Genomic DNA, 15,628 nt, shown 5'->3' with positions numbered 1-15,628 from the left:
ACAAGAAAAGCTCAGGCAGAAAAAAACACCTGGAGCTTTCCCAGACAGCAGGCTTTACCATGGGTTTACTGCCAGTTCAAAGTTGCTCCCAAAAACTGATGCAGAAAGTGGATTTTTTTACCCTGGATAAAAGTCGGGCTGTACTCTAACATGCAGTGAAAAACCCGAATTGCGTGTGAAGTGCTCTCTGATCGCTCACAGGGACTTGTGGGTAAATTTGGCCGATATGTGAACACACTCCTCAATTCCGGAGGAGATGCACACTAAAATCCGGGGGTTAAAAACTTCCAGGGGACATAAAGAAGCCCCCTCTGCCCCACATGGGTGAAGACAGATAACTGCTTTCAAAAAACTGAAAGCAGTATGACAAAAGCATCATCACCCTTGATACACACACACACGCACGCGCACACACATACACAACACACACACGCGCGCGCACACACATACACAACACACACACTTCTTTTGTCCCACTGCCATCTCAGCTTAAATGGGGGTTCACAGACTCTCTGAAACACTACAGACCCTGCGAAACTGTGTCTGAGATTATAAAGGGATGAGTATAAACTCCAAAGTGATGAGACATTTTGCAAAGCACCTTCAGGAAAGCTACTGCTTACGCTTAGGGATATTTTACAGAACTTGGAAGCTGTCAGAGAATCTGCCCCCCCCCAGAGAATTGGTTTAGTTTGAATGAGGAATTGTTGTACATGACGTACACACATATCCCATTTTTGCCTCTGGTACTGTAGATTTTTGTTTTCTTTCAAAAACCTGCAAAAACCTCTTTGGACAGAGACAAAAGTGGAACAAATCAGTGTGCATATATATATAAAGCCCTTCTCAAGCCACTTTCCTCTGACTTCAAGTCTACCGTCTGCCTCTAGCCAGGTAATTCTCTCTCAGTGGCCTCTCCAAGTCCAAGGTTCTTGGAGAAGAGGGAAACCATGAAAATTAAATTGATATGAAATGAATAGATCTGTGCACTGTTGTGGAAAAACGGTATTGAAACAAAACAAACAAATGTGTAGCGTGGATGTGCCTTGAATTAACATAAAACCAGTGGCTGACATCATGAGGAAAATTACCCAAAGCTGTCCCATTGAAATTAAAAAGATAAGTTAGGCAATTCCTAACTTGTCCTTTTAATTTCATTGGGACTACTTTGAGTAATTTTCCTCATCATGTCTGATATATACATCACTGCCTAGAGATGTATATATCAGGTGATAGATGTCAGTAAAGCATAATAGGCTATAGAATGCAATTGTTTTGTTAGAGGTTTTAAGAAGGTGCAGAATTCATGCTGTCATTTATGTGGTAACACATTGCCCCCATTCATGGCATAGTAGTTTATGTGGCATATTGATCCGATAGCCAAGATTATTTTGTGTCCTTGTTACTTTTTTCCAGTCTCTCCTCCTGGGCCATCAGAGGACTTTTGCTCTTGCTCTGACCTTTGACCCCATGGTCTCAAGTCCAGAACAAAAGAAGGTTGTTTTCACACACTTTCTCCTTCTCCTTCTCCCTTATCTAGCATCTTCGCTCTTGCTGCAGGGAAGTCCGGGAGTCCACCTTGGCCTTCTCCTGTTGCATGTCATACCTGCCAACATGTCCCTATTTTCTCATTCACCTGAATGGGAAAATAGGGATATGTTGGCAGGTATGGGATGTTAAACTTTACATGCCTCCTGGCAGGCACATCAGGCAATTCTCTCCCCTAACCCCACACTGTGTCAGCAATTGCTGGGAAACCTTGAAAAAAACTCTGTAGAGCAGATGAATTGAATCCTACAACAATAACATGCATACAAATGTGTACTGTTGAATAAAATGCTACACAAGACAAAATGCACAAGTGAAAAATAATTGTGGAAACACTAAAAAATGTAGTGTGGGAAGGTATATACACAACTCTATTAGTTATGATGTGCAAGTACTATATTTGCTACTTCAAAACAGTATTGTGAGTACCAGGGCTCAGAGGGATAGCAAGAAAACATACTGGTAGCCTGATCAGAACAGGTACCCACTGTATCAGGGCTGCTCAACTTCAGCCCTCCTGCAGATGTTGACCTACAACTCCCATCATCCCTGACTACTGGTCACTGTGGCTGGGAATGCTGGGAACTGTAGTTTTTTTAAAAATCAACAGCTGGTGGGACAAACTTGAGTAGCCCTGCTCTGTAGGTTGTGGATAAATTGAGGGGAGATGAAGATGGACCAGGAACCTGCTAATTTCTTCCCCTTGTCTGCAAAGGATGTGTGTGTGAGCCCAATTCTTGAAACAGTAATGCTAAACCATAGGGTAATCATGGTGCAATATTTCTAAATCTGCCCTAGGTGTATGGTGGGGAATGTCTTTTCTATTTCCCAGGTCAGATGTCAACATGTCTTGGTCTAGCCTACATTTCATGTGCCCTTATTCTGAATGAATTACTGGCATGGATGACCAACTTATATATTATCAGGGTACATTCTGTTCTTCAGATAGCATTCTCTAGGGGCTGGAAGTTATTTTGAGGCACTAACTTGCTTCCTAAGAAGTGGTCAGACCCCATCATCATCAAGTTGGTGTCATTTATCAGTAAGAGTTTCACAATACTGGACCACATATATTTGTGTATAACATACATTACATACAGTACAAATGTGAACATGTATATGTAGGTGCTTGTTCCTTATAACTTTAAAACATTTTTCTTGAGACTGAAAGAGAAGGCAAGCTTTTTGCTGTACCTCATCTAAAATCTGGTAAGGCTGCAGCTGGTGGCCAGACAAAAATGTTCTGGCTGGTTCTGGCCCATGGGCTGCGAATTAGACATCTTTGGTTTAAGGTATTCAGTAATCCCCTCATGCAATTTCATTTCCCTTAACCAGGTGCCTTGATGATCAAATCCGAAAATGCAGGCTATGTAGTAATAAATGGTGTGAAGAGTGGACGCTACCTCTGTATGGACATTAATGGGAATATCTTTGGATCGGTGAGTCATCATGTACAATTATTTGGCATCTTTTCCCCATGTAGCAGGGGCTTCAGCTATGATGGCAGGCAAAGCATTATCCTATGCCTGTGAAGTGCAACAAGTCAGTTTCCCAAGACGCTGTGGATCTCTTTCGTGCGTACCTAGTATAGCATTGGCCAGTCCTCTGTAACTCTTATGCCCCACATCACCCCATCCCCCCAAAAAACTGGTGCAGGCACTGTTCCCTCTAATAGAGATTCCCAGATGTTGTTTACTACAACTCCCAGCATCCCCAGCTGCAATGGACTTTGGCTGGGGATTCTGGGGATTGTAGTCAACGTCTGGGAATCCCTGTTAGAGGGAACACTGGGTGCAGGATTCTTTCATTTCCTTCTGAATCGCATTTCCATTAACCTGCCATAGAGAATGTGCAGAGATGACTTGTTCCCCTGCAACAGCACTAACTCCTTTAAGTCCAATTCTGTGAGCTACTTAACAGAGATGTTTCCACGCTTGCAAAATGCAAACCCTCCTTCCATCTGCACATAACCACCTGTCAGAATGGTGGGCATTTTTGCTAGTAACTCAGATAACTGCCAAATTGGATGTATCCTAATAAGTGTTAGCCATCAAGACACAATAGAACATTCCCAAATAATACTGTGTGAATATTGCTTTACCTACCCCTACTCTCTCACTCACTCTCACTCACACACCACAAAATACAGACAAATGGAAAATGACCATGGTGTGCAAAGAACTAATTGGTAAATTAGTCAACTGTATTGTCCTTCCAAAGTGAGAATTTAATCGCTTCCCTAGATTTCTGCATGCAACACAGTTTGCATAATTGCACAAGATGAGAGTATTTTTTTTCTGTGCAGAATTTGGAATGTTATGTTCCCACTTTTTGTGTATAACTGAAGAAGAAAGTTTGGCATTTGTAGAAAAGTCACAGACATTAATATAGGCTGTGGGGAAGGACTGATAAGAGGAGATCGCTGCAATGTCCCTCTCTATTGTCTGCTTTTACATCACATTTTTGCAGTTCTCCGCGGTCATGAGGACTGGAACCTTGCTGAATGTTCAGGATTCAGATATTGCCACTGTTACAAGTAGGAAACCAGGTTGTGCTCCCACCATTTTTGTAAGATGTATTGTACATCTTTTGTAGTATTCACACAGGCAGACACACAGCTCTTAACAAAGGATTTTCATTGGGCAACAAAGTAAAGATAGCAGGTATTTCAGTAGAGTGAAACCTATCTGCAGATTCACTAAGCAATTCAAACATACTTTATTTTTTAATTAGAATTGAAAATAATATTCTCAAACATTCAAAATCTGCAGTTTCAACATTTGCATTTTGAAGGTGACATTTCAAACTTAAAACCTGATCATACATATAAAACTTTCTCAAAATTCAGATGCTTAGACTCAGTGGTTTATCTTGGTTGTTTTGGAAGAAATCAAATGTGAAACCTTACAAATGGTTAGCTATCAAACACTGTCAAATATTAAGACAAGAACAGGTAATCTATTGAATACTGTCAAATCCTAAATTACATTGCATGTTGACTATCAAATGCTGTTAGATACCACTGCATATCAACTACTATACTGTGAAATATAAAACATGGAAATCAAATATAATAGGTAGACAAAGATATCAAAAATGGGCAAATATTCCTAGAATATCCAGACAATATTCAACATCAAAATAATGTTGATGTCTAGTTCTAATACTGTCCTCTCTGTTGGTTTCTTCAGCATTACTTCAGTTCTGAGGACTGTACTTTCAAACACTGGACCCTGGAAAATGGCTATGATGTTTATCAGTCTCCCAAGTACAAGTATTTGGTCAGCCTGGGAAAAGCTAAGCAACCTCTATTTCCAAGTATGAATCCACCACCTTACTCCCAGTTCTTGACCAGAAGGAATGAAATTCCTTTGGTCCAGTTCAACACACCAGAACCTCGCAGACATACCAGAGATGCCAATGCTGATCCCTTGGGCAGTTTCAGATCAGCTCCGGAGTCACTACAACAAAGCGTTGGAAGTAATGCAGACCCGGAAAATACATTTGGCGGCAGTTTTCAGAGTCCTAGAAGTTCATAAAAGAATGAGATGTGAATGGTAGTAATTTAATTCTTGTTCTGAAGCAAAACATAACCTGAACAATTATTTGAAAGTCTCTGTTGAACCTAAACTATAATGGACCTTAAATATTGTTTCAAGTCAACAGTTCAGAATAAGAGTTCAAGCAAATAATAATGATAATAATACTTGGTGGTGGCACATTCACTAGCCCCAGCCAGAATGAATCATGAGCACTTAAAAATCTGGGAGGATTTTTATACATTTTTTTGTTTACCCAGGTTTCCATACACTGTCAGCTTTTTAAAGCTATAATGCACCACAGGCTGGGTAAAGATAGCAGGGTTGTGTTTCATAGAGTGTCTTTCCCATGCTACAGCCAGAGTTTAACAGAGTTTAATAGAGATGTAGCTCTTAAAGCTGTTGTTGAAATCTTCTCTGGTCGCATTCTCATGTAACGTAGAACCCCAGTTGAAAAGGCCTGCGGTTTCACGGACATTATGTTCAAATGTGGGGGGGGGGGGCTGGGACAATAGTCGGGCAGGGCAATGAAACCAAGGTTCAAGATTGGGACTTCAGTCTGAACCCTCAGGTTGAACGAAGTTTTGTCACATCAACCCAAGGTTCCCAGTAGCCTGTGGTACATCCGATTTCAGAACCGCAGACTGCTGGCCTTTGAACCAGAGTTGAGGGAGCAAGCTCCTCCCTTCTGTCAGGAAGGAAGCCCACACAGCTAGCTCCCCCACCTCGCTGCAGTCTTGCGCATCTCTGCAATCTTACATGAGCATATAGCCCCTTGCTGGATCAGGGTATTTGTTCATCAAACTGTGACTTCTCTCATGGTTAGGCCTGCGGGGTTCCATGCAGTAAGAAGAATTCAGCAGACTCTCAGTGATCCAGTTCTGAGATAGCTGTAAGGGAGTAAAGAGAGGGAATAAGCAGTGTTAGCTATGGATCGGCATAGGAATGAGCAAGAGAGTGCATAAACTGTTGCTTAAGCTTGATCAAGTTTTTTTAAAAAATACTACATTTTCCAATATTAATTAATAATTTAGGATCAACATAAGGGTTCTGATTCTGCCATATTATCTTGATCCATTGGTTTCATTAAGACTTGGTAATGATTAGCTTTAGCTACATTTGGGCTTTGTGGAAGATACATTACTCATTGGTAACATTTTGCATGCAGAAGGTTCAAGATTCAATCCCTGGCATCTTTAAAGTAAAGTGTGTGGTCGAGTTGGTGTCGACTCTTGGAGACCACAGAGTCCTGTAGTTGTCTTTGGTAGAATACAGGAGGGGTTCACCAACGCCATCTCCTGCGCAGTATGAGGTGATGCCTTTCAGCATATTCCTATATCGCTGCTGCCCAATATAGGTGTTTCCCATAGTCTGGGAACCAAACCAGGGGGATTCGAACTGGCAACCTCAGGCTTGCTAGTCTAGTCATTTCCCCACTGCGCCATTAGGTGGCTACCCTGGCATCTTTAGTTTAATAGAAATGGGGAAAATATCTGTCTGGGACCTTGAAGAGCTGCTGCCAGCGTATACAGTACTGGGCTAGATGGACCAATGGTCTGATAGCTTCAAATGCTTGTAGATCATTGGTTTCCTTTTTTACCTCTTCCTCACTATTCTACAGCTTTCTCTACCTATTATTGGCTTTTTTGCCCAATATGTTTAACCATCTAGTACTAAGATCATGAGATAACATCACAATGATATTGATAATCTCTTCTCCTTTGCAAATCAGCATCATAATGGGACTGATATTTAATTTTTTTTCTACATGAACTGGAACTCATCCCATTTTAAGAGTGCCAGAATGTTGAATGAACCTCTATGGGCCTGAGCTGGAACCGAATGGAACATCTTTTCCAGCTGAATTTGAACTGAAAATGTAATAGCTTGGCTGCCCAATTGTATTAGAAGGACAAAGAAGATGTGGGTGAAGATAAAAATAAGAAATACTTGGCTGCCAGTCCAGAACTGTTTGATCTGCATAGCTTCTTCATAATCTATTAGAAACATGGCACATCGGAACCAACTTTGGTTTTCTAGCTAACACACACTGGTATGTGGCTTAGCAGGTGGGGTTTTAATAATACTTGAAAAAAAATACAGTTGCAAAGCAATAACGCAAAATATTTTTCAGGCCTTATTTTTGTCTTGTGGCCCTAAGGGCTCAGAATTTTAACTATGTCCTTAAAATAAATATATGTAATATTAGAAGTTATTAATATTATTTATCATAGAATTGATAGTCTTAGCTCCAACATATAATTCTGTTGACTTCTAGAACAGTCAAGAAGCATGATCAGCAGAATCATGTGATGCTTCTGTTGATGGACTGTACCATTTGACACTGCAGGTATAAAATTACATGTTTGAATGGTCATATTAAAAAGTTCATGTAAATCCAAAACTACCACATAAGGGAGAAGTTTATACTCTTTCTCTTTCTTTTATTTGTTGTGGGGAGAGGGATATGAGGGACAAACACACAATCCTCCATTTACAGTTGAAATGCTATATCCCAGCAAAATGTACACTACTGGAACTTCTGATGGAGTGTTTCAGTCTTAACCTGGCTAGCACTAGCATATTCCTCTTTCTTCAAACTTCTTGAGATTACAAGTAGGAAAATCAATCTGTTGGACATTGGAGAATAATCTTTCTTTGCACACAGTAACAATCTGTAGTGCCCTTGTCTGGTGTTTGGTTATATTGAACTTTTTGAATAGGCTAGGCCTCATTAATGAGTCACCTATCCATTTATGTGTTTGACCAGAACATGTATGGATTGCATTGTTGGTTAACTAAGAGCTGCAGGATCAGCTCCCTCTTATGACTAGCCATCTGATGATGTGAGGGAGGAGTTTTAATATTTCCTTATTATGAACTGTTATTTTGTGCAACAGTACAGTAATATTATAGGATCCTTGTACCACTGGAAAATGTAGAATGGCTTTCTTCATAGCAATGTACAGGAGACCCACAGATATCATGGGTTTAGCTTCCACTGCTTTGACTTTTCATGGGCAACTATGGGACCTTATAATGGAGGTAGTTTTGGTCTTTTGCAGGGGTTTTTCAATTGATATGTAAAAGTTAAAGGGAAAACTCCTTTAAAATTTAAATCCCCAACTCTTCAGTTGAATCAAATTACCACTGATAGATGTGTACCATGAATGCAGCTCACACTGCTTCTCAGCTAAGAAGGGGTTAGGGATTTAAAAGTTAAAGAAGTTATCCCCACTTCGTATCAGCTAAGAAGCGGTGGTGGGCTGTTCATTCATAGGGTTGGGGATTTAAAAATTAAAGTGAATGAGCAGCCCATGCTGTTTCTCAGAAACTCCCAGGAACCTTATTTCCACTTTTCAGGTTAGGTTTAAATTTTGAATATCACAGTTTTAACTTCCTTGGTTCTTTTTGTGGAATATTACCGTGGTGATATTCAAGGGTTTCCTGTATATTGTATACAATCTCAACAATTAAAATGCTGGTGTGTTAGAGTAAATGGTTCAAAAGGAGGCGCTGGACATTCCCAGCTAGTAAGAAACGTGATTAGTGCATTTTTATATTGCTTTATTTATTTATTTATTTGAATGATTGACCAATTTTAGAAGTATTTATGAATATTTATAATGATGTATTTCCCTCAATTCCATTTTATAATCAAGACACAATAAACGTTTCATTTTTCTCAGAAAAAAAAAGAAAGAATTGTGTCATTTTTACTGTGGGTCTACAAGCCCTCTTCCCAAGGAAATCTAATGAGGTCATTCTGAAACATTTGGCTGGGGCACAAAAGTGTGATGTGAGAAATAAGTAAGTGAAGGTTGCATGTAAGCCCAGATGCCTAGCAACAGAGTAGGCTGCCCTGTATATCTCTGTGGGATACATTGATTCTCTGCTGAGGGCAAGTACTACACTGAATCTCTGCTGGGGGTAATCTCTGCACTGAAGATGATTGGAACATTCAAATAGTTTGCCTGGAGCTGCAGAATTATCTACCACTCCCTCTGCCGCCCACCCCCCCTCCCCGGAGGCTGCCTGTTGTGTCTCTACAAGAACCCAATCAGGAAGCATACCCAGCACAATGATTTGGGTTCAAACTGGTTGTGATAGTGGCAGAACCAACTTGGGTCCTACCCATAGCCTGTATTATTGAATGGTGGGAGGTAAGGGGCCCTTAATGAAATCTACAAACCACACCCTGACTCCCCATTTCAGCCAAATTATGGCTCCTCTTGTATACTTCTAAAATAAGGGGGAGATCACAAAGGATAAGGACAGACTTCCTATGGCTCTCCTTATAATTCAAACACCTGCCTAATTTCTATAAAAAGAGGATGTGAAAACGGAGCATAGCATAAGCCGTGAGAACTGAACTCTTTGCCTCTGTCTATACATTTTCTTAACCCCCAAACAACTGTGCCAAAGCCATTTTCCTCCTGTGGGGATGGAGGGTTTCTTCCAGTTTTGGATCCACAATGGGGTGGATTGCCAAGGCACAGCAATTACAAGGCAAAAAGTGCAGGCAGGGAGAGGATTTGACTGCTGCGTCCCTCATGTTGCTGCTGAATTCATGTAGGGGGTGTGGAGTGAGGGGTTCATTTTGAATACCTGGATCTACTGTAGTCATGTCTAGTTTGCTTCTCACTCGAGTAGATTCTTAGTGGGCTCCACTGAAGGTGGGTAAGTCTTTTTTTATATGCTCTAAGGTGAACCTTTTGGGATATTAAAATATGCCCGATAGGCTGCCTTACAGGTGAGAACGGGGAAGTCTGCAAAAGAATAAGAGAAATTTCTAAGGAGTTATTGGAGAACTAATTTTTTTTAGGCCCGTTAAATTAACAGGAGAGTTGTGCGCTCCGGGGGCCCCGCCGCCATTCCCCCTCCCGCCGCCTCCAGCCTCCATGCCGCGGCCGGTCTTCCCGGCTGGGCAAGGGCCCCCCGCCACCGCTGGCCTTGCCTTTCCAGGCCGGCCGCCGCCGCCTGTGGCCTCCACGGCCGGGCCGGGTGCACCACCGCCTCCGCCCCCCCCCCCGTGACCCAGTGTCTGGCCGGGCCACCGGCGGCCTCCGCAGCCGAGCCGGACCCTTCGCCATCGGCCTCCGTGCCGCCGCCGGCCTCTGTGCCGCCGCCGGCCTCCGCTCCAGCCCCGGTCCGTCTCCCCGGTCTCCCCGCTCCGCCACCGGTCTCCCCAACATGGCTGCCGCCTCCTCCCGGCGGCCGCGTCTCCCTTGCCGTGTTCTGGGCATGCGCTCCGCGCATGCCCAGAACCACCGTGGGAGGGACGGACACCAAGGCTTTTATTAGAGAGGATACAGGCATTGGTGTAGATTCTCTGGTAGCAAATGAGAGTGGATGCATGGTTTGTCATTGAAAATCTCATATACTACCAGAAAATCTACACTCAGAACACCTTAGAAACAAAACCCAGTACCCCAAGGGTTAGCAACCCATGGGGGTGGTTGGCACCCTCTGTGTACTACACCACCACTTGCTCTGGGCCACCCCAGCAAGCCCCCCCCAGTGCAGTTATGGGGCTGCTGAAACTATTAGGAATTCAAAAATACTTTTAAAATTAACCAATAACTGGAGGAGTGTCCAATTGCCTTGTTGGGGTTTGGTGGATGATAGGCACCCCTGGGTGCCTACCACCCACCTCACTTTTGTCCCGCTAGGTGCTCCACAATAGGAGATAATGGGCTAGTTCGAGTCCCATTATACCTTACGAGAAAAATAATTAAAAATATTTCAGAAGTTCATAAAAAATCGTAGGAGAGTCTAATTGCTTTGGAGGTTGGGTGGTAGGCACCCATGGGTGCCAACTACCACCCCACCCACTTTGGGAGGTTCAAACCAGTTCAAACCAGTTTGAAGCGGTTCAAATTTGAACTGGTGGGGGGGGGGCTTGAGCAAAACCAAAACCTAACCTCCCCCTCCTGGTTTGAACCCGGTTCGAATTCAAACCAAACCAGGCAAACCGGTTTTGTGCACGTCCCTACTCGCACCCATATACCTGTAAACTGAATGTCTGAGCTAGCTCACAGTCAAGGCCTGATGCGATGAAGGAAGTCTTTGCGTAGCCCTAATATATAGTTTATTAAAAAAAAAAGCATATCATTTTCAGGCCTCACTCACTTGCTCTGAAAGATAAACATAACATTTCCACAGAAAACAGATTTATTTATTTATTCAACTTCTATACTGCCTTTAGTTTTCAGCTATGTAATTTAATGATGTAAACAGAAAAATTGTATGTAAATAATGTAAACAGAAAGCGTATGAGGCAGGACACTTTGAAGGCGTCTACTAAAATTGTCCCTGATTTTGTATCTTATAATGTTGTTCACATGACCTTCGGGGCTGGGGGGAAAGCAGGATCCTACCTCCCTTCCCCCACAGGATCCAGGGCCCTAACAGGGCTCTGTTGCCCTTGCGCCTCCATGAGAGGCAGTGGGGGAGGGGAGGAAGCCTGGCCGCCAGACATCCCACAATGCAATGTGTAACCAGCAAGGTGCATTATTTATTATTATTTATTGAATTTATATACTGCCTGGTATAGAAATCTCTAGGTGGTGTACAAAATTAAAACATATCAAATATAACACTTAAAATTCATAAAAAGATAATTATAATAGATAAAAACACATTAAAATTTGGTCTCAGTTGAAAGCCTGGGAAAATAGGAATGTCTTCAGGGTCCTCCTAACAACAGAGAAGGAAATGCTCTTATTTCAGTAGGGAGCGCGTTCCAAAGTGCTAGGGCAGCAAGAGTCGCATTAGGATATTTCCTGGCTGCTGGGCTACTCCTTTCCCACAGCTGTATAGTAAGCATGGCTGCCAGCAGCCTGAGCGCACACACATTGTTCGACCTCACATTTAACCCAGGTTTCAAATCAGGCCTACCCAGGGGTGGAGGCTGGGACTGAGAGGATCCTGGCACTGCACACTACTTGTTCTACCCAGCTAGGGCTGGTTGTGTGGGCGGCCTCTGCGCATCAGGGCACTTTTCTGCACAAAATGGAACAGGTTTTAAACAATATGCCTCATGAGGTAATTTGGAGATACTTTCCGTTTTGTTCACATACAATTGTCTGTCTATTGCGACTTTGGCACAACTCATTGAGGGTATTCTCACGGTCACTGGAAAGCGGGCTAAGGGAACTTAGCCTACTTTCCAGTCATCATGAGTTCCCGGGCTTCCTGATTGTGTGTTGCTGCAGTGCAGCTCCGTGCTGCAGCAACACATGAGGAGTCCCCCGGCTGGGAGGCTGCAAGCAGCCTCCCAGGCTCAGGGGTTGCTCCAGCATGCCCCACGCTCTTTTGTGGGACATCCTGGAACTTCCGGGGGCCACACAGCCCCCCCAATCTCCACAACCCCTGCCAGCTCTGGGAGGGAGCTGGCAGTTGTGTGGGCGGCCAATCCGGCCGCCCAGGGCTGCAGTAGTGATCATCTGCAGGTTAAGCTCACTCTCCCCGCAGAACCCCTTCCAGTGGGTCTCACTGATCATCTTGCCTCACTCTGTCTGGGTACTTGGTCCATTATTAACCTCATACTAATGGATAAAGTGGTGAGGTTGCTACTCTTTGTTAATATTTCTCCTTGTGCAAGTACCTTGTACAAGCAGTGGCTGGCCTTCATTGTGCATGGCTGGAGTAGAGTTCCAGAGAAAGATGGGGAATACTATGGTATTTGAATAGTTCAATCTATTGTAAAACAGACAAACCACCGTAACTGCCCAGTAGATTTATTGTCTGAACAGGTGGAGGTGGGATAATGTTGGAAGTCACTCAGATTGTGATGCAGAGGATTTCAACATTTGTGCTGATTCCACCTTTTTTGGCTCAGCTCAGGATTTCACGGTAACCAGGAGTCTATCCCAATTTGGGGGAGGGGGCAACAATGAATTTGCTTTTTTGGACAGGGCTGGATTCTGACGATAATGGCATAAACAGTAGAATCCTATCTGAATCACAGACAGATTGTATTACACCAATCCTCCTCAAGATGCACTGGTTGCTCATTTGTTCCTGGGCACAGTTCAGGTTGCTGAATTGTTTAGCCATTTCTGATTTGCATCCAGGGTACTGGAAGGGTCAGCTTCCGCTGCATCAATCTGTCCACTCTATAAGATCAGATGAAAGGCATGTGTGCCAACATTGTCTAAAGTTTGTTTGGTGGTCATGCAGAATAGGGCCTTTTCCATGGTGATTTCTCCTACCTTCCATGGGAGACTCAGTTGGCCTTCTCTCTTCAGTTTTTTTAGATTATTGGAGACCTTTTTGTTTAGACAAGGTTGTTCCCTCCACAGGTTAGTTTATATGGGATTTTACAGTGGTTTCATCAAGTGTTCCTCATCCAGCATTCCTTGTTCAACATTTGATTATGGCTTCCGTCTGTTTTACTGTGGCTTATTATTGTCAGTCAGTCATGTTTATTTACGGTCATAGACCAAAATTTACATACATAATAATACACGTAATATAGTAATAATATATACATAATATAATCAGGAACATGGACTCATCCTAATCAGCAATTTCCCGTTAGCATAATCTGATTTACCATCTGTTGTCTAGCCTTCTTAGCTGCCTCACAGAACTTAGCAACTTTAAATGTTACTTCCTCCTTCTGATCTGAGAGCAGATAGTTGACGTAAAATGCATCTGTATGCCCTGGGAAATCAGTCAGTAAGGAGGAAATATAACAAGTTCGTAAGTCCCTATAAAAAAGACAGCGGAGTAAGATATGGAAGATAGACTCCTGTTCTCCAGAGCCACAAGGACATAGTCTCTGTTCTTTTGGGATCCCTCTAAATTTACCTTCTAATTCAGCTGAAGGTAGCACATTAAATCTGGCCAATGTAAACATCCTGCGATATTTAGTGATAGTAATCTTACCCAGGTAATTCGCAGGTTTAGTATTATACATTTGTAAACCTAGGAAAACTTCTTTAGAGATTAAAGATCGATCAGTCTGCATTTCCATATCATAGATCTGCTGCTTTAATATCAGTCTCGCGTGACAGAAACCCATTTCTAATAGACCATCCAGGCTAAAGCCATATAAACTTATTTGGCGAGATATTGACTGCTTCCAACTAGAATTAAATTTATCAATAAAAATTAAGTGAGCAAGGCCTGTAGAAAAGAAAGACAATCTCAACCAGAAGCTGAGAATGGAAAACCACATCCGGGCTTCCATCTTAGGCATGCCAGTTTCCATCCTCAATATTACATTGGGAACACATCTAGGAATCTGTAGAATAGATCTCAGAAACTTTGTCTGAACTATCTCTAGTGGAGTGCAGTTAGTATACGGGCCCAACTGTGACCCATAAAGCAACTGAGAGCAGGCTTTAGCTGTAAATAACTTAAGGGCAGCTGGTACAAATTGAGCCCCATCTTGGTGGAAATATGATTGAATGGCCAATGCCGATTTACGTGCATTTTGGGTAACGTATTGCAGATGTGCTTGGCGTTTCGTAGAGGCCTGGAAAACAACCCCTAGATATTTAAAGATCTTAACCTGTTCTAGTTTATGTCCAGCCAAAGACCATTTCAAGGTCTTTGGATGTTTAGCAAAGGCCATAATTTTGGTCTTGCTATAATTGATTTCCAGAGCGTATTCATGGCAAAAATTAGCCAGAGAGCAAAGCGCTCTACGGAGGCCAACATGAGTCCGAGATAAAATTACTGCATCATCTGCATAAAGCAAAATATTAACCTGTCTACTGGCCAATTTAGGTGGATGGAAAGATGGATTAGTAATAATATCCACAATGGGGTTAATATAATAATTGAAAAGAGCTGGGGCAAGTATACAGCCTTGCCTCACTCCTCGAAAGGTAGGAATTTCTTTAGTGAGGATTCCAGCTGAGCTACATCGAACCTTCAGACATGAGTTCTTGTGGAGTTTATATATTAAAAGTAGCAGACGTCGATCAATAGAGGAGTCAAACAGTCTTTCCCATAATTTATCTCTGGATATGGAGTCGAATGCTGATTTAAAATCCACAAAGGCAGCAAAAAGAGTGGAACGGGGTAGATTAGAATATTTCTCCGCTAGATGTTGTAAGACTAAAGCATGCTCAATAGTAGAATGATTGGCCCTAAAGCCTGCCTGCTCATCAGCCAGCACCTGCTCTTTGTCCATCCAGTCCTGGAATTTGTTAAGTAGGTGAAATGCATACATTTTGCCAATAACATTAAGAAGGCTAATAGGGCGATAATTAGATGGTAAATGTCTTTGGCCTCTCTTGTATATAGGAATTACAATCGCCAATCCCCATTCACTAGGGGGCGAGGTTGTCTGATCAATTGCTGTAAACAGAGAGGCTAATACCGGCAGCCACCAATCCATATTATTCTTGATGGCCTCTACCGGCAAATTATCTGAGCCGGGGCCTTACCAGTTTTAAACTGATTCACTATTGAAGCAATCTCTGTACATGTTACTGAGGTCCACTCAGGTAATAGGTTAGGGTCCAGTTCCTGTTCTATTTGTAAAGATGTTGTAGTTGCTCCCTCTCTAGCATATAGAGCAC

At 42.6% G+C, this 15,628-nt stretch overlaps 1 protein-coding gene and 1 long non-coding RNA gene across 5 annotated transcripts in view; one reads left to right on the top strand and one right to left on the bottom strand.

Moving 5' to 3' along the window:
• Positions 1-5,556, top strand: part of FGF23 (fibroblast growth factor 23) — a 34,297-nt gene extending 28,741 nt beyond the window's left edge. For all 4 annotated transcript variants that reach the window (XM_053252776.1, XM_053252775.1, XM_053252772.1 and 1 more), the window contains 2 exons: positions 2,884-2,987; positions 4,740-5,556. In XM_053252776.1, the coding sequence (XP_053108751.1) occupies positions 2,884-2,987; positions 4,740-5,087 (452 nt within the window). In that variant the 3' untranslated portion in view covers positions 5,088-5,556. The remainder of the gene's footprint in view (positions 1-2,883; positions 2,988-4,739) is intronic.
• Positions 4,937-11,518, bottom strand: LOC128326255 (uncharacterized). Its single transcript, XR_008307907.1, has 4 exons — positions 11,098-11,518; positions 9,696-9,856; positions 5,847-5,977; positions 4,937-5,073 (listed from the first exon to the last, which is right to left on the bottom strand). It is a non-coding gene; the product is annotated as an uncharacterized LOC128326255 (long non-coding RNA).
• Between the last annotated feature and the right edge of the window lie 4,110 nt (positions 11,519-15,628).

Source organism: Hemicordylus capensis, chromosome 5, assembly GCF_027244095.1.
Source record: "Hemicordylus capensis ecotype Gifberg chromosome 5, rHemCap1.1.pri, whole genome shotgun sequence".
Lineage (NCBI taxonomy): Eukaryota > Metazoa > Chordata > Lepidosauria > Squamata > Cordylidae > Hemicordylus > Hemicordylus capensis.
The sequence above is the reverse complement of the archived record's forward strand: the minus strand, read 5'-3'. Positions and strand labels throughout refer to the sequence as shown.